Source organism: Corvus brachyrhynchos, unplaced genomic scaffold, assembly GCF_000691975.1.
Source record: "Corvus brachyrhynchos isolate BGI_N302 unplaced genomic scaffold, ASM69197v1 scaffold146, whole genome shotgun sequence".
Taxonomy (NCBI): domain Eukaryota; kingdom Metazoa; phylum Chordata; class Aves; order Passeriformes; family Corvidae; genus Corvus; species Corvus brachyrhynchos.
Genome location: NW_008238960.1, coordinates 164,538 through 183,229, shown reverse-complemented (window position 1 = coordinate 183,229; position 18,692 = coordinate 164,538). Strand labels below are relative to the sequence as shown.

At 40.8% G+C, this 18,692-nt stretch overlaps 1 protein-coding gene across 6 annotated transcripts in view; it reads left to right on the top strand.

Annotated features, from left to right (window-relative positions):
- PDE1C (phosphodiesterase 1C) overlaps positions 1-18,692 on the top strand; it is a 375,734-nt gene that overhangs the window by 254,015 nt on the left and 103,027 nt on the right. For all 6 annotated transcript variants that reach the window (XM_008637110.2, XM_017738621.1, XM_017738619.1 and 3 more), the window contains 5 exons: positions 7,737-7,850; positions 8,558-8,740; positions 10,949-11,015; positions 14,204-14,320; positions 16,213-16,353. In XM_008637110.2, the coding sequence (XP_008635332.1) occupies positions 7,737-7,850; positions 8,558-8,740; positions 10,949-11,015; positions 14,204-14,320; positions 16,213-16,353 (622 nt within the window). The remainder of the gene's footprint in view (positions 1-7,736; positions 7,851-8,557; positions 8,741-10,948; positions 11,016-14,203; positions 14,321-16,212; positions 16,354-18,692) is intronic.

Here is an 18,692-nt window from a genome sequence, read left to right as displayed (position 1 = left end):
GTGGGAGGCATGAGAGTCCTCAGACTCCTGGCAGGCTTCCCTCAAGGATAGAAGGGCGGAACTCCCACCAATCTATTTCCCTCTCACTTTCCCTAATACTCTTTAGTCTTCCTACTTCCTCCTTAAGCTCAGCCACCAGCGAAAGGAGATCATTCACCTGTTCACACCGCAGGTAGGCTTCTTTTGCATCGCACTGGTACCATTGACAAGCTCGAACACTCCTCACAGGAAGGGGTCTGGACAGACGCATCCTTCTTGGAGGGTTCTGTTTGGCTACATACACTTTTACTAACTGCAGCCCTTGATTGTGTAAAAACCATTACTAACAACAAAACCCCAAACCAACCAACCAACAAAATCGCAACAAACAACTAAAAACCCCACTAGCAGGAGGAAACCTGCAATGCTGCCTGCTCACCCTGCCTGTGCAAACTGTGGCACAAACTGCCGTGCCACGCCCTCAGAGATGTGCCCCGCTCCTGTTTGCCTGCTCCTGTTCGCCGCACTCCCTAGAATCCTTTTTAATCACTCTGCTGCTGACCAGAGAAGAAACCCCGCCCTGAGCCTGCGTGACTAATGAGAAGGGTCCTCTAAGAGACCAGATGAAGTATTCAGCTGTCTAATTTCCTCTGTCTCTACAGCAGCTATCCCAAAAGCCCAACAATGCCCTCTTGGGTCCTTGAAATACCCTCTCCTGAGTTAATCTATGCCAAGGACACACAGGGCCTCTTGGGTCAAGCAGAATGGGGTGTTTTTGCCATTCATCCCTGTCAGGCTCACTTTAGCTCCCATCCTGTCAGCTGTCACCTCAGAAACAGAGTTAGATTCTGCCCCTACAGATCTTGATGGCATCAGGGTACACTGTGTGCTAAACTAAAGCCTCATGCTCTTGCAGGTCTGATGCACCAGGCCATCAGATCCACACAGTCCAATAGATCCAGTTGTCCCTTTCCTCCTGCTGGAGGCAAGGCCCCTCTAGTTCTAGTCATAGTAGTTGTTGTTCATGTCTTGTAAATATGAAGTTGAGGTCCCTTCAAGAGGATCAGAAATACCATTCGGCCCTTCCATTCTGTCTGAGGACTTGCCCACTGGAAACTGGAGCAGCATTTATCCTTGAAGAATTTCCTGTGGTGGTTGTCCTTTCTCTCCACTCACACACCTGTGCTGCTAGGGGAGAGGTGGGTTTTCCATCTCACTTCCTCATGTCCTTTCTGTGGTCATGCAGGTAAAAGCATATACATTGTGGTATGTACTGTCTCTTGAGAGCAGGTGGAATGGTACTTCCCAATTAAGTGTCTACTGAGACTCTCCAGACCATGCTGTTGCTCATTTTCTTTCCCGCCTCGCCCTCCCTCTGCCCTCTGTGGCAGGCTGGACAGGAGAATTGGAGGTACAAAAGGTAAAGGTCATGGGTTAAAATAAGAACAATTTACTGGAAACTGCAGTTAGATAAGAAAACAAACCATAACAGCAACAATACTAAAAACAAAAGCCTACAAAAGAGAGAGAATGATTCACAGGCAAAATGCTCAATGCAGAGCCAGACCCAACTGCAGCCACACACCCAGACCAGAAAAGACCTCTTAACCCTGTAAGACTCCCTTTTCCCCCAGCAATGATGTGAGGTGGTACAGAATAACCTCCAGGTTCTAGACATGTTCCCTCTTGGTTACTGAAAAAATCATCCCTGTCCTTGCTGGAACTAGGACAGGTTTCAACTCCCCTTCCATGAGCATGGACTTCTTCCCCTAGATGAGGTTGCTCAGAGCCCCCTCCAGCTGCGCTTTTAATGCTTTCAAGGATGGAGCATCCACAACTTCTCTGGGCAACCTGTTCCAGTACCTGACCACCCTCAAAAAAAAAGAATTTCTTCTGTATATCTAACCCAAATTTCCCTCCTTTGAACCCATTACTATTTGTTCTATGTCTAGAATTCCTGATGAAGAGTCCCTCTCTGGCTTTTCTGTAGGTTCCCTTCAGATAATGGAAGGTTGCTATGAGGTCTCTATGCAAGCTTCTCTTCTCCAGGCTGAATAGCCCTGACTTTCTCAGCCTGTCTTCATAGGGGAAGGGCTCTAGTCCCCTTATCAATTTTGTGGCCCTCTGGACTCGTTCCAACAGTTCCATGTCCTTCTTACGTTGGGGGCACTAGAACTGTATGCAGTATTCCAGGTGGTGTTTCACAAAAGCAGAGTACAGGGGGAATCACTTCCCTTGACCTGCTGGCTGTGCTCCTTTTGATGCAGCCCAGGATTGGCTTTCTGGGCTGTGAGCACACGCTGCTGGCTCATGTTGAGTTCTTCCTCACCTGTCACCCCCAAATCCTTCTTCACAGGACTGCTCTCAATCACTTTTCTGCCAACCTGTAGGTGTTCCTGGGATTGCCCCAGCCCAGGTGGAGGACCTTACACTTTGCTTTGTTGAACCTCATGAGGTTTGCATCGGCCCACCTCTCAAGCCTGTTGAGGTCCCTCTGGATGGCATTATCCTTTCCCTCCATCATATTGACTGCACTGCCACAGAGCTTGGTGTCATCCATGAACTTGCTGAGGGTACACCAAACCCACTGTTCATGTTGCCAACAAGGATGTTGAACAGTGTCAGCCCCAACACCAATTCCTGAGGGACACCACTTGTCATGAGTTTCCATGTGGACAATGAGCCATTACAGCACCACTGTTTGGGTGCAGCCATCCAGCTAAATCTTTATCCACCGAGTGGTCCATCCATCAAATCCATGTCTCTCCAGTTTAGAGACAAGGAAGTCATGTGGGACAGTGTTGAATGCTTTGCACAAGTCCAGGTAGATAATGTCAGTTGCTTTGCCCCCATCCACCAACTCTGTAGTCCTGTCAAAAAGCAATCAAACTTGTCAGGCATGATTTCCCCTTAGTGAAGCCATGTTGGTTATCACCTGTCATCTCTTTGTTTACCAACATAGTTTCCAGGAGAATGCTCCTTGATCTTGCCTAGCACAGAGGTGAGACTGAATTGTCTGTAGTTCCTTGGGTCTTCCACTTCCCCTTTTTAAAAAATGGAGGTTATATTTCCCTTTTTTCAGTCATCAAGAACTTCACCTGACTGCCACAATTTTTCAGGTATGGTGGATAGTAGCTCAGCAACTTTGTCTACCAGTTCCCTTAGGACCCACAGATGAATCTCATCAGATCCCATAGACTTGTGCACATTCTGGTTCCTTAGATGGTCTCGAACTTGATTCTCTCCTACAGTGGTCTTAGGGTCTTCGTTCTCCCAGTCCTTGCATTTGTCTTTCATGACTTGGGCTGGAGCACTTCCTGTGGAAGACTGAGGCATAGAATTCATTGAGAACCTCAGTCTTCTCAATATTCCAGGTTTATCCAGGTAGCCAGGTTTCCCACTTCCTTCTGGAGAGGGCCCACATTATCCCTAGTCTTTTTTTTTTTGTTAGCAACATACCTATAGAAGCTCTTTCTATTGTCTTTGACATCTCTGGCCAGACTCAGTTCTAACTGGGCCTTAGCTTGTCTTTGCTTCTACCTTCTGTAAATTTCTTTTTTATTTCTGAGGTGCTCGGCAACTCTTTATCCATCTATGGATGCCTCCTGGCATTTTTGCCCCGTGTACTCTTGTTGAGATACATTGTTCCTGATCTTAGAGGAAGTGATCCTTGAATATTAGCCAGTGTTCTTGAGCCCCTCTTCTCTCCAGGGCTCTAGCACATGGGACTCTACCACATAGGTCCCCAAAGAGGCCAAAGTCTGCTCCTCTGAAGTCCAGGGAAGGTGATCTTGTTGCGTATGGTTTTATTATATGTATCATATGTTATCTATTTATTATATATTAAATATATTTATAGAAAATTTATTTCAGGTACCTATTTTTAAAGATGCAAATTAAAAATTGTTAGATTTGTGTCTGATGTGTTATATTGGAGGTTGGTTTTTTATAAAAGGCAACAGTGGTTTGAAAATGCTTAATTTTGGAAGACTTCATTTGTTGTCTTTGGATGTCGTTGTCTACAAATTCAGTGATTGCATTGTGTTTGAACAGTTTCCCCAAAAAACTAATTCACACTAAAATCTCAAAAAGAAGTAGTCTGCCAAAAGGAAGGCTTGCTTTGGGAAATACCAATTAGCAGATTGCTGGTTGTGAAAAAAGAATATAGCAGCCTTTCTTTCTCTCCCACATCTGAAATTTATCCTTGTTCAGCTCTCACATTTAATCAGTGGAATGAGTCATCTCACCTCAGCTGTCTGAAACCACAATGATCACCTAAAATAATCTTCTGGCTCATTTCTCTCACTAGTGGGGGAAGGCAGGCACATCAAAGAGGCAGTGCACCCTTTCCTGAGGCTGTATGACAGGCAGTTGGTTTATCATAGGTATCCATCTCCAGTGACTTCCATGAACATCTGTGTACGTGATTTCTATAAAAGGCTAGTGCTAGGTGAAGCAGTTGACTTGAATAAAAAAAACCCTAAAACATGACCAATCATTTTAACTGCTTATATTTTCTGATTCAGTTCCCAAAGTTCAAAACCTGAGAATGGGGGAGGTGTTTGCATATTGGAAGAGTACACATTCTTTAGAGTTTTAGGTAGCAGGAGAGGGAGACAAGGGTAATTTACAGGAATTGGTGCTGAGGAAGTGCCTGGGCTGTTGTTTTATTGAAAATCATTCAGTAAGCCAAAGTTTGCTAAAGTTTCCGGTGCAGGACTTCATAGGCATGAAGAAATTTATAAATGTGAAGTGAAAACCTAAACTATTTAAGGTTTCACTTATAGTTGACTAATGTTGTCAAAAGTTTATCTGACTCAAGGTGAGTTGAAACAAGCTTTTTACCATCCTGCCAAGGCCACTGAACTTATTGTTGCATTTTCATGCTTCTAATAATAAAAAAATAATTGATTACTCAAAATTTTTAATGTTTGTGTTTTTATTCAAATGAAGAAGGATATTTCAGGAAACATGAACAAGGCAAAGCAATTACTTGGGAAATTGCATATAAATTTTTTGGATGAAAAATGCCGGTGTAGCAGTACTGTGTGTTTGCTCTTTGCAAACATGTTTTTATTTCTTCTGAATGTTGTGACTTGCATTTTTTGTATACAAAAGAAGTGACAGAAGATGGCTATCCAGCCTAATACAAATCCATTGGGTCACAGGCTACCAGTTACTCTATTTTTAGTTTCATTTTGAGGATTACTATTTAAACCGGCTTTCTAGGCTGGGTCTTTTCCTCAGTGGTACATACGTTCTATATATATGCAGAGCCTTAGATTAAGATGTCACAGACTGTGGAATGAATAATACCTGCTGACTCTTGTAAAAAGAGATGGTGAGCTTCTGGGTTACTTCCTGTGTATGCTGTACCTCTCCCACCAATCCTCTGTTTGAATGGGTCTCAGGGACTTGCTATGCAAACTGTGGACACATCTGTCCACCCAGATGACTGAAACTACTGCATATATCCATTACACATATAACCACATGTAGTCTGCTCTGATGCTTTTGGACAGTGTTAAGTAGCCTGTGTATTTACTTTACAGTTTTTTTACACCCCAACAGGCAGGCAGATACTTTTGTGGGGTGTCTGTCAGACCTTCTATGTGCTCATGCTTAGATAGTCTGCACATGCTGTCTAACTCTGATATGACTCCAGAATATCAGATTTATCAAATTTGTACATTATAGTGAGATAGCAGATGCACATCTATTTCTGTGTAGGAATTCTTTGATACAGTTCACTGCACAATGAACATCTAGTTCTCAAACTTAGTAAGAATTTCTTACCCATAATTATGGTGGTTTTCCAGAGAAGAGTGAGGAACATGCGGAAGATCAGAAGGCAGGGTTTTGTCTTTCAGTTCAGCAGATGTTTATCTTCCAAACTTTGGGAGCAACTCTTGATGTTTTTGTGTGTGTATACTGAAGCCAGTTTTTATGCAGTCAGATCTACTTCTGATTACTATTTTGTTAATTTCTAAAGTTTGTGGTTGTTTTTTAATATTTTTTAAAGCTATTTGAGCTAGCTATCAAAGGAATGTTATCACAAATGAGTTGATCTTAGAGATGACCACTAAGATCATGAAGTCCAACCATTAACCCAGCACTGCCAAGCTCTTGCTAAATCATGTTCCTGAGTGCTAGAGGTGAAATTGACTGAGTTTCAAGATTATTTCAGCCACCTTGAAACAGAATTATTCAACTAATAAATTTGCCTGGGTTCCCTTCAATCCATTTAGGATTATTAAAAAAAACCCATATACTTGGAATACATTAAAGGCAAATGATCACCAGGCTCTTAGAGTACAGTTAATTGGGAGCAGCTGCTGTGACTCAATAAATCAGCAATAGTTAGAGATAATGGATAGTGTAATTTTTTTTCACATGAGAATGGCTGATGGTGTGAGAAGCAGCTGTACTTCTGTTTCTAAACGATTGATGCACGTGGTACATTGCATAATCTTCTTGATGAAGAATGTTGGTGCCATGAAGCAACCATTACTCACTGTGCTGTTATTGAACATGAATTTTGAATGAGTTGCAGCATGAAGCTGCCAGATATTTATATCAATTAAATAAAAGTCAGGAAGAGCCAAAGGTCATGTTCTTTCTGTAATATTGACTCCTGTGGCTTGTGTACAGTGTTTCTGGTAGCTAATTACAGGGTCATATCTGCAGACTCCCCATAGTCTGTAGAGGAGGCATATGAAAGAAATGAGGAGAATAAACGAGGAGGCATATGAAGTAATACTTACTGTTCGGATGCAAAAGTAGTGAATTCTGTTTAATATAGATGGGATAGTCTAAGGGTGGCTGCTTGATCTAATGAAAATCATAGCATTTCCTACCCTTGTATAGTATTTCTACAACAGTGTTTCTAAATATACTCCAATACAATTTTGCGTATGTGTACATCAATCATTAGGAATAACAGTCATTTGTTAACAGATACTATTCAACAAATTCCTTCTTATGTCTGGATTGAAATTGTCCTCTCTTAGCTCCTGTGTTAAATTTCAAGTGATTTCTATTTCCACTTATTTCAGTTGTGAGTAGGGGAGGGACAGCTGTTTAATGGAAGTGATTGTCCTGTTCTGCTTTGCATTGGTATGGCCTCACCTTGAGTACCATGTGCATTTTTGCGCACCACTATATAAGAAAAATATTAAATTATTAGAAAGTGTCCATAGGAGGGCCACAAGTACAGTGAAAGGTCTGGAGGGGAAGCCTTATAAGGAGTGATTGAGACCATGTGATCTGTTCAAATTGGAGAAGAGGAGACTAAGAGGAGACCTCATTGCAGTCTTCAACAATCTCATGAGGGGAAATGGAGGGGCAAATACTGATGTCTTCACTCTCATGATTAGTGACAGGACTCGAGTCTGAGTTCAGAAGCCTTTGGGCAATGCTCTCAGGCATATGGTGTGATTCTTGGAGTATCTTGGGTGGAGTCAGGAGCTGGACTCAATGATACTGATGGGTCCCTTCCAACTCAGCATATTCTATCATTCTGTGATTGTATGATTCTGTGATAACTCATGGACTTACATATATTTGCCTGCCATCATTGTAACTGATCTTTGAAAAGTAATTTTTGTTGATTTCACGTATGTAGCTTCAAAAAACTTGTAGACTTCCAAAAGTTTTCACCTGTCAAGGTGTGTACTAGGTCTCATGCTGGGAACTGACACTCACTCTCAACCTATTTTGATTTATACTAATCAGATTTTTGTTTTCCTTTTCTTTAGATTGCGGTCTTTGGTAAAGCAATTAGAGAGAGGCGAAGCTTCAGTTGTGGATCTAAAGAAGAATTTGGAATATGCAGCGACTGTTCTTGAGTCAGTATACATTGATGAAACTAGGTGAGCTAACTACAGACATCAGCACTCATATCTAGCACCAGTTGTAATTTACATGTCAACTGTTAAAGTTGTTTGAGCCAAGATTTATTAGTGAGAGGCAATATGGTTTAAATCATTAGAATATTGTATTCTGTGTAGTACAGATCTTCAATCCTTCATTTTAAAGATTCTTTAAGTTTCCTGGGACAAGGAAGGAGATCAAGACCAATCATAAATGTAATATACTTTTTCTCAGATAAATGTATTCATAGTAATTGTGTTCCACTTCTTCTGACAGTTTCTAAATTTCTACTCATCTATTTCTTCTGAATAATGTTAGATAGTAGATAATGTAGATGACTGTATGCTACTAACCCAGAAAACAGAAATTCCTAGAAATGACCATAAATTACCTTTGAAAGCAGAAGGTTCAGAAATATTGATGAGCTGAAGATGTGATGTCAGTAGATGATTATATAGTTGTGCTTCAGAAGGCTGACACTTCTTGTTTCTCAGCCTAGTAGTGAGTTTTACAATGTGAAATGTAAGCATGTAAAAGAATAAACAAACAGTTGAAGATTTGTACTATTGTGTTTTATTAGGGCTGATGAATCAAAGACTTTTAACAGCTTCTTTAATTAGAATATATGTGAGTTTCTTTTTTGTTAATAATGTTGTAGTGCTCTCAAAGGAAGTCTATTTACCCTTCTGTTTCCTCATCCTTCTAGGCGCTTACTGGACACGGAAGATGAGCTCAGTGATATCCAGTCTGACTCTGTGCCCTCAGAGGTCCGTGACTGGTTGGCTTCTACCTTCACACGGCAAATGGGGATGATGCTCAGAAGGACTGAGGAAAAACCCCGGTTCAGGAGTATCGTCCATGCAGTGCAAGCTGGGATATTTGTGGAAAGGTAAAGTATCATGTAATTACTTTGTTCTAGTAACTGCCCAGGTACTGCAGATTGCATCTGTAGTGTGTGATGGCACAATGACAGGAGGTGGAGGGCAGTACCTTAGGTCAGAAGACCTCAGAGCACTAGTAGAAGACTACTGAATGAAGAGCACTTCAATGTGCTTCTGTTAATGTTTCTATACAGATCTGGGTGACACCTCAAAACCCGGGATTCATTAAAAGATTGCAAACTGAAACAATACCTAGTCCTCTGTTCTTACTATAGTACAGATCTAGTAGCACAGTTGGCATAATTTTGACAGACAATATGCGCTTCTGCATAGTCCTAGGTCAGGAGTGACAGTATTTAAAATTTGGACAGATCAAACTCTCCCTTGCTTCTGTTTACCTCTGTGATCTAGTCTTTCTTATGAAGAAGTGCTAAGATACAGAAAACCCCTTACCATAGCATTATTGGAATGAATTCTAGATCAAAAGTAATGTGAACATTTTGGAGCTCAGTGAGGATTTCCAAAAAGCCATTGAGTCCTCTCAGCCTTCCCTCTTGTGATTTTCATCACAACCTGTTGCTAAAACTGATTTTACTTTTTGAACTCTTTAAAACATTTATTCATTTCAATTTGGACTCACTTCCAATCTTACCTTTTCTTATCAAGTAACCACTCTTCACTGACCTTCTTTGTTCAAGCCTGAAGGAGGGCTGGCGCATATGAAACTGTCAGCAGTCATTAGACACCAGCTCTCAGATCTCTGGGGTAATTTTGTAACAGCAAAATTCAAGTCAGGAATGGAAGAGCAGAGCACCTTTCACTGTTCATCAGAATTGCACTCACAGCTTAACAGCCCTCTGTGCAGGAGGTTGTGCGTATCAGACAGTGGACCACAAGCCACACAGAAGTCTCCTTCATCATGACTATAGCCAATATTTCTATCTGTGCACCAAAGTTACTGTACATGTGTTAAGAGTGGCAGCAAACTTTAATAAGACTAAACTTCTCATTTCTCCTTGGGACTGGTTTCTCTTCTTGACAGGCTACTTTTGAATTAACCCTCACTCTCAGTGGGGGACTTGCTCAACAAGGAAGTAAATGCAGAAAGCTGGCTCAGTAGGCTGTTTTCCAGCTGACCTGGATCACTGTGACCTAAAGAAGGAAGTGGAAGGAAGTGTTCAGATATAATGTAACATCGGAAGAAGGTTGTGACTCTCCTGAGCTAGGGGAAAGGGGTTCTGCTTCAATTGTCTCTTAAGAGAATGCTATGGAGCTTCTGACTGGAGAAAGAAAGGGATAAGAAATTCTGTGATTTGGGGAATGGATTAATGTAAAGTCTCCAAAGGGGAATGATTTTTTTCAGGTCTGAGTGCAGAAGATGACAAATTAAAATGGCAGTGAAGGAAGACTTTGCACAGGATCATTTCAGATGGGAGAAGAGGGCTTTCCATCATCTCCTTTTGCTTTAGGGCAAAAAAGGGTGACCTGTGGAAAGACATTCTGGCTATGACAGTGTTTCTGCATTCACCAAATCCAAACACAGCGTGTCCTGAAAACAAGTTTAAAAACTTGTACATACTTTATAATCTGTTTAAAATATACTTTCTAATCAAGTTTAAAATCTGGTACAGACATACTTTGATTAATATGGTTACAGATGTTGATTATTGCCTTGTTCTTTCTCTCTCACTTCCTGAAACACACATATGGCAAGCATCCAAAAGGTTTTATACTAATCTTGAAAACATGCAGACAAAAGTAACAGCTGTATCACACTGAAGTTGATTCACTGCATACAAATGGTTTCTGTTACACTCAGAATTAGCTTGCATGTGGGCCAGCAAGGACATGGGGAACTGAAAATTCAGTACAGTTATGTGCAGTGGAAAATGGAGAACATTTTATTTAGTTGAGTGTAGCCTTTCCATCTGATGAAGACCTGATATTGGCAAATTCTTTGTCATGTTTGGCTGGGTAACCAAGCTATGAGATACTGGGGAGTGTATAGTCTCAAATTAGGCTATACAATAAGAATAGTACAGAGAATATTGGGCAAGTTAGCAACAAAATGGAAGGAAAGAAGGTCCATATTCCATTAAGAGTTTTCTGGGCTAAATAAGGTCTCCTGTAATGGTCTGTTACTTTATGAGTTTTGTTGATTGTCTGTTTTGTTTCATTTAATTCTATTTATGTGTTGCTTTATTTCATCTTGGTAGAATGTACAGGCGTACTTCAAATATGGTCGGCTTGAGCTACCCACCAGCTGTAATTGGAGTGCTAAAGGTAATCCCAATAAAAAGGTATTGAAGGGAGGAGGGTGTCTGTACAAAGCATCAAAATAATACTGTGATATTTGACATGATAAGGGGGATCTTAGTACTTGGCCTTTCCTTCTCTCTGACATTTAGTTAGTTCACATACATTAATCATTTAACTGGCCTAAGGGATTATCCTTGCAATAAAAGAAATAATAGAGTTCAAGACTGTGGCAATTTTCAGGTGTGAAGGTTTCAATTCTGTTCTAGATTACAGTGATTAAAAGGAGGATTTAGGAATCAATCACAACATCCCACAGGGAAGAAAGAAAACACAGATTGAGAGAGATGGAGAAGGAAAAGGATCCATTGCTGTGAGAGAAGGGAATTTCTTGCATTTTTCAGCTTCAGGTCTTCAAAGTGACAATCAGTTTATGAATGTGGACCCTTCTGTGAGTTTTGAGGTTTCAGAGTGAAAACAATTAGTCAGAAGTAGTCTGAAAAATAAACAAAGCTTTGATCCTTGCAAGACAATTCTTGACTTAGGCAGGACAATTGCAAGATTCTTGACTTAGGCAGGAATTATCAAGCCTACAAACAAGTTAGCAACCAGCTGCCTATACAGCAGCTTTGCAGACTACATGTTGCATGTGGTTCAACCATGCCATGCAATGGTGAAAAAAGGTGATACCGTAGGGCAATATACAGGGATATTAAGTGTAAAATTCATTAAGACATCTTGCAGCATTTCTCCACATTGGAAAGATTTACAGTTAGGGTATCCTTTTCATTTTGGATAGTAGAACTCATCAAAAGATATGGAGGAATTGCAAGAAGAATGATCAAACATGCCTTTCATATACAGGATCGAAGTGTCCACCCACACCTTTTTCCAACTGCATATTGACAAGTGCTAGCTTCACTCCTGAAAATTCTAAATTATATGTTCTTTTGCAACTACACTCCATAGCCAGCTTATGAGGGAACGCATCTATAATGGTACCTCTTCTCCTGAGTTCCTCCGCAGTAACAAGACAGTTGAAGGCTCATCACCTACTCTCAGTTGACTTAAGCCTTATAGAATTCCTCCCTTCTTTCTATGTTTTCAAATGATTAAGTTGTAAAAAGAAGTGATCATGTTAGATTAAGTTAAAACAAACCAATAACAACAAAGTAACTGACTAATTTTGCTTAGAGTGAAATAGCACCTACCTGGTCACTCTATGCTCTAGAATATATTTTTTTTCCAAACCTCTTTTGAGAACATGTCTTTGCTGGGATGTTTTTGGGTTTGGTAATGGATTTGGTTGAAATGGGAGTTACTTTGAAGAAGTCAAAACAGGGTCCCAGCAAAGTGGTCACAGCACCAAGCCTGACGGAGTTCAAGAAGCATTTGGACGATGCTCTTGGGCACATGGTGTTACTCTTGGGGATGTTGTGTAAAGGACTAGGAGGTGGACTTGATGATCCTTGTGGGTCCTTTCCAACACAGGAAGTTGTATGATTCTGTCAAGTCTTCTGTCTTAAAAAGAATGTTTCATCTTAAATTTCTCAGTCCCATCTCCTCCATTGAAAATGATGTATTTTGTTGCTTGCTTCAGTCCAGTAACGTCAAGTAAAAATCCCTTACATCTACCTGACTGCTTAGTGTGCTCTGTAAAATGACCTGATGATTTAAGCATGCGAAAGGGTGTGAGAGTGTACCATACACACGTCTTCAGCTGTTCTGGATTGCCATAATCAATATTCCCCTCAGAGTCATGCTAATAAGGACAAGGATTGAGATGAAATGAAGTCAAAAAAAGCTTATTTTTTAACTACACATTCTCATTTTTGCTGCTGTGGTCAAGAGGACATCTTCACTTAATAAACCAAAGCTGTGGAATCACAGCTTTGTGACAGAGGTAGGTTTTAATAAAACAATGAAATACTGCAGCTTCTGCAAAAAAATGCAGACTTTAGTGCAAATCCTAGATCTGTCTCACTTTTTCAGTGAATGAGAAGTTTGGCATTTTTTTAAATTGGTTGCGTAGAGTCTCTCTTTTTATATATATTTTATATTAATTTTTCTACTGCAGTAGTCTGTTGCCTTTCTGTATGACATGGGTGTGAAGATATAAGACTGACTGCCACAAAAGGGACAATCAGCCTTGTCTTTCATTTGAATAGTGGCTAAACAAACCATTCATACAGACATGTTTGAATAAGGAAGTATGTTAATTTACAGAGTATGCTGTGGTGATCTGCCATTCATCAGTCTAGTGCTAGAGACAGAACTTCACATTAATGCCAAAGGAGTTACATGCTTTAGAATTTAATTTTTCAGCCTTTTCTGATGCCCATGCCGTCACAGGAATATTTTCTAGGCTAGCTAATACACAGGTAATGAACATAGAACCGGTAGTCACTTACAGTGCCTGCAGTATAGACTTCTGCTTACCCGTGTCTACAAAAATGTCATGCCTTCCACTAATGTTGAGCAGGATAACATCTCTCCCTGAATTTGCTTGTTGACTTCTCTAAGAAGTCCCCAAGGTTAAGAAGAGACAGAAAGCTAGGAAACTGAGCATTTAGAAAGAATTAGTGTTTCTCTTCATCTCTTGCTAGATAACAAGTGCTGTCACCTCCCACAGACTTCCCTAAAATTTGAGTTTTGAACTCAAACTTCTGCAAGAAGGTTAGACCTTAAACTCTAACTGTATGAGCTGAGAAGTGAACCTCCTCTCCTTGATCTCTTGACTGACCAGCCTGCAGCACTAGTATGTCATTTACAACTGACTGTAACTTTCCCAACTGGAATTAGATATTTTTTCTTCTGTTATAAATTCTGTTGGATTTTTATATAATTGTTAGCACTTAATGTAGCATGTCAGCCCAAATAGGGGTCTCAGGTACTAAAGCAAAACAGGATTTTTGTCTTTTAGGATTCATCCTTTGGTGATTAAATTCTGGTGTAGAGAATTGCCATATTTAGAATAAACAAACAGCATATTTTTTCTTAATGGAAGCTTCTTAAACACAAATCCCACAATACTGATACTGTAAGTACACAGATGATTCTGCATTGGTTAAATGGATTTGAAGAATTTATTAAAAAAGAAACTATACACTTATATTACTACTGTAATTCTCAAATTGTAAGAGAAAGTGAAGAAATTGAATTATCATGGTAAAAGGGATGACCATATTAACTGTCTTTTCTATCTGCTCTTGCAGAATGTAGACAAGTGGTCCTTTGATGTATTTGCACTAAATGATGCCAGTGGGGATCATGCACTGAAATTCATTTTCTATGAACTTCTCACACGCTACGACCTGATCAACCGTTTCAAGGTCAGTAGTTAGAAGATGGCTATCTTCATTCATCTTGAATTTTGTTCAACTTCTCTCTCATCCTGGTTTTTCCAATTAAAAATGCAATTTTAGTCATCTTTGAAGAATTTGTGAACATTGCACTTCCCCTAATAAGAAAGACCAGATATGATTTAAGTAGTACTTTCAGTTGCAATGGGGCACCATAAACTAGGTGGGGTTCCAAATGAAATCCATGGGAAATACTGCATTTAATTCTCTGAGAATGATGGTATCATCATGAGCTTTATAGGACCCTCAAGCATGCAGGCCCAAAAGAGAACAAGAGAATATGAAAGCAAATTCAAATTCATTCCAATTAGATTGGCCAGCAGGTCAAAGGAGGTGATTCTGCTCCCAACTCTGCTCTCATGAGACCCCATTTGGAATATTGCATCCAGGTCATCCATGTCTGGAGTTCTCAGCATGGGAAAGACATGGACCTGTTAGAGCCGGTTTAGAGGAGAGTCACAAAAATTATCAGAGGACTGGAGCACCTTTCCTGTGAGGAAAGGCCAAGAGAGTTAGTGTTGTTAAGCCTGCAGAAGAGAAGGTTCTGGGGATTGTTTATTGCAGCCTTCTGGTACTTGAAGGGGATCTATAAGAAAGGTGGGGAAAAACCTTTTAGCGGGGCTTGTTGCAGTAGGACAAGGGCTAATGATTTTAAACTAAAAGAGGATAGATTTAGACTAGATATATGGAAGATTTTCTTATGGTGAGAGTGGTGAAACACTGGAAGAGGATGCCCAGAGAGGTGGTAGGTGCCCCATCCCTGGAAGCATTCAAGATCAGATTGGACTCTGAGAAACCTGGTCTAGTTGAACATGTCCCTGTTCATTGCAGGGCCAGGTTGACTAGGTGACTTTTAAAAGTCCCTTCCAGCCAAAACTATTCTATAATTTTGTAACTGTTACAGAGGTGTCCTCCAACTTTGAACAGGAAACACTGCCATCCAGTTCTTGACCACTCTCCCCACGCAGATACTCTGTCATCCCTTCTACTGTTGACATTTCCATTTCCCAGGGGTTCCCACTCACTTTTACTGGAAAGAGTTTACAGATGTCTAGATCCCATAGTTCTTCAGGAACTGCCTATGCCTGATGAGATATCAAGATGTCTGGTCATAACTGCATCCTCTGCTTATTTGTACCTAAGAGGAGAAAAGCAGTGATCTTTTCGGTGGAAACCTTAGCATTTAATGTATTTCCTGTCTGAGCAGATGAAACTCGAGAACCCATCTTGCCAGTTGCATATGTTACCACCTGCATAGTCTCCTTTCTACAAATCCCCTGAATTGCATTTTCTTAGGTAATTTCAGTTACTCTTGGAGTTAGAAAAACATGGCAATCCCACTGGACAGGCAAGCTGAATTTTGCTGTGAAAACCCAGAGGTCTGATAAACGATAGTCCTCTTAGAGTATCTAAGATTTGCTATATGATATGTTTCATTAGAAAATCTTGAATGTGAATAGTAAACAGGGATCTATTCAGCTAGATTGTGAAGCTAACAGGCAGTTGCCTGCAATCTATTTAGAAGTATTTCTCCATGGGCAATCTATCAAGTGGTTGCTCTTTTCGTACTCTATGTGTGTTTCAGACAACATTTCATAGTATACTTATTTCTGTGTATTTATCTGTGGAAATGATTCACCTGTAATGTAATTATGGATGAAAAAAATAGTTTGAAGTAGTAACCTGAATTCGCTCTCTTGAGTGACTGTTTCAGATGTTCTAGCATTTTGTTTATTTGTGAAGTACACATGGCTCTTTGAGAACCTCTTATCAAAATACTCCCATCTGAATACTATCCATCAAAGCTGGGGTTTTTTGGGTTTTGGTTTTTTTTCTCTTCAATTCTGTTCTGCTTTACTTAGATTCCCATTTCTGCCTTGGTGTCTTTTGTGGAAGCTCTGGAGGTTGGCTACAGTAAACACAAAAATCCGTATCACAACCTAATGCATGCTGCAGATGTCACACAGACAGTCCATCACCTCCTTTTCAAGACAGGCATGGTGGTAAGTGAAAGACTTGGCATCCTGAATATATAGTGAGTTTACTACAGTTTTTGCTTAATAGTGAGATTATGATTATCCACAGTGTACTGGTTTGAAAACAAGCTAGTGGGAGACACCAAGTCAGAATAACAATTTAATAGGGAAATAAAAGGAAAAAAAAACAAAAAGGCAGGAAACACTGGGTTAAACTGACAGAGTCAGGATACAACCTGGCACCCTGTTTATCAGGGTGGTGGTAGCAGTCTGGTAGAATGGTGGCTGCAGTCCTCCTGAGGCGGTAATCCTGTAGAAAGGGTCTGCTCTTCCTCAGAAGGTCCAGTGGTGGCTATGTAGCTCCTGTCCTCTGGAAATCCAGTGGAAAGGTTGTCTGTGGTGTTCAGAATCTCAGATTATATCCAGGATGGAATGCTTGGTTCCTCCCTCTGGGTGGAGCATCTCACAATGGGATAATGAGTCATGAGGGCAGGTGTTGATTAGGCTCATTAACAGAAGATGGTCCGGAGGGAGTTATCTCTGAGTCATGTGGCATGGCATTGATGGGCCATTAACAGAAAGATAGTCTGGAGGGAGGAGGCAAGGAAACACTGCCCCACCTGATTTCAACAGCTCATGAGGATGGTAATAGAACACACTGCAACCCAGGACACACAGTAGAACCTGTTTACACTGTAGACACACTTAATTTGATATGGCTGGGCTAATAAAAGTAAAGACTTCGGGTTATTTAGAAAGAGAATGTAAGTGAAGTTGTTGATAACTCTTTTAACAGTGGTCGAAAGAGGATGAATGAAAAACCCAACCTTGGTTTTCTCTCTGCCACAGATATTTTGTGTGAATCTGCTATCGCTGTGGGATGGCAAGAGAACGACACAGACCTCGATCCAGGAGGAAATTGAATTATTTATTAATTTCCAAACTCGTTTATATAACCTGGTTCAGGTTATTGGTCCTTTGACCATCCACCTCTTAGAATGATTCGTTAAACCCTACAACATCCATTTCAAAATATTTCTCCAGTCAGTATCATAACAATACTGCAAAACAATCTTGCACCTGCGAGATAAAGGATTGGTTTACAAAAACCTCTCAGCTAGCGTGTGTGTGAAAGTAAGACTTTCACACGATGCTGGCAGAAAGCTGGAAAATTTCTCTGCATCAAGCTTTTCAGCATATACAATTCCCCCTTTTTGTTTTAAGACCAAAAAGGCAGCATTTATAATCCTCTGCAGGGCCCCTTGCAGAAAGGAGAACAAACACAGCATAAGGGATCAGTTTGGTAATGGCTGTTACCAAACTGAATCCGAATCAGACGCTGATTTAAAGTGGGCGGAGAGATTCTCCAGCAGTGCCATGGGAGATACATCTAGTGAACCCAATTCTACATCAGTTATTAATTCTAAATAGCCTTAAGGGCTTTACATCAGTTGCTAATTCTAGATAGCCTTAAGGGTTTTAACATTCTGACTCCGTAGCAAAAGAAAACTTAAAGTTAATTCTTTGCTTGTAGAAGGATCATCTGACTGATGGTCGACATCTTGGTCATCATTCGAAGGATCATTCGGCTGATGATCTGCATTTGTCTGGTCATCATTTGGAGGTTGTCTGGTGGCCCCATTCTGCTTCTGGTGCCGCAGGTCAGGGCGAACGCGTCTTGCAGGTAGCCACCGTACCCCAGTATCTGTGGAAACACAAGCATACCCACAACCCCAAGCAATAAGCTCACACCAGCCTTCCCACTTGTTAGTAAGTAGATCCCATACCCAGACTTTCGCTTGAGGCAGGTGCGTCTCGCCTGAAGACTGCAATGAAAGAAAATGATTCAAAGTAACAGGATTGTAACAGAATTTGGTGACACTGTAAGATGATTAATTGTATATAGAGCTTTTTCTAGTCGACTCTATGGGTTTCTCCATGCATTCCCCCTTTTTGTTTCTCCAAAACACGCTTCAAGGTGCCACGAGTGCATTCAACAATGGCTTGGCCAGTTGGAGAATGCAGAATACCAGAAGTATGGTTCACACCCCATAGGTGTAAAAACTGCCACATCTTCTGTGAGGCGTAGGCAGGGCCATTATCGGTTTTCACAGAAGAAGGCACGCCCAAGATCGCGAAAGTCAGTTTCCAATGGGCAACAATATCGCAGCCTGTCTCTCCAGTATGAGCAGATGCCCACATAGCTGAGAAGAAAGTGTCACTAGACATATGCACATACTTAAATCTGCCAAAATCAGGAATATGCGTTACATCCATTTGCCAAAGCTGCAAGGCTTTGAGGCCTCTGGGGTTTACCCCCTGTGGTAAAGGTGCAGCGAGTCCGTGACAGTCAGCACAAGCACTGA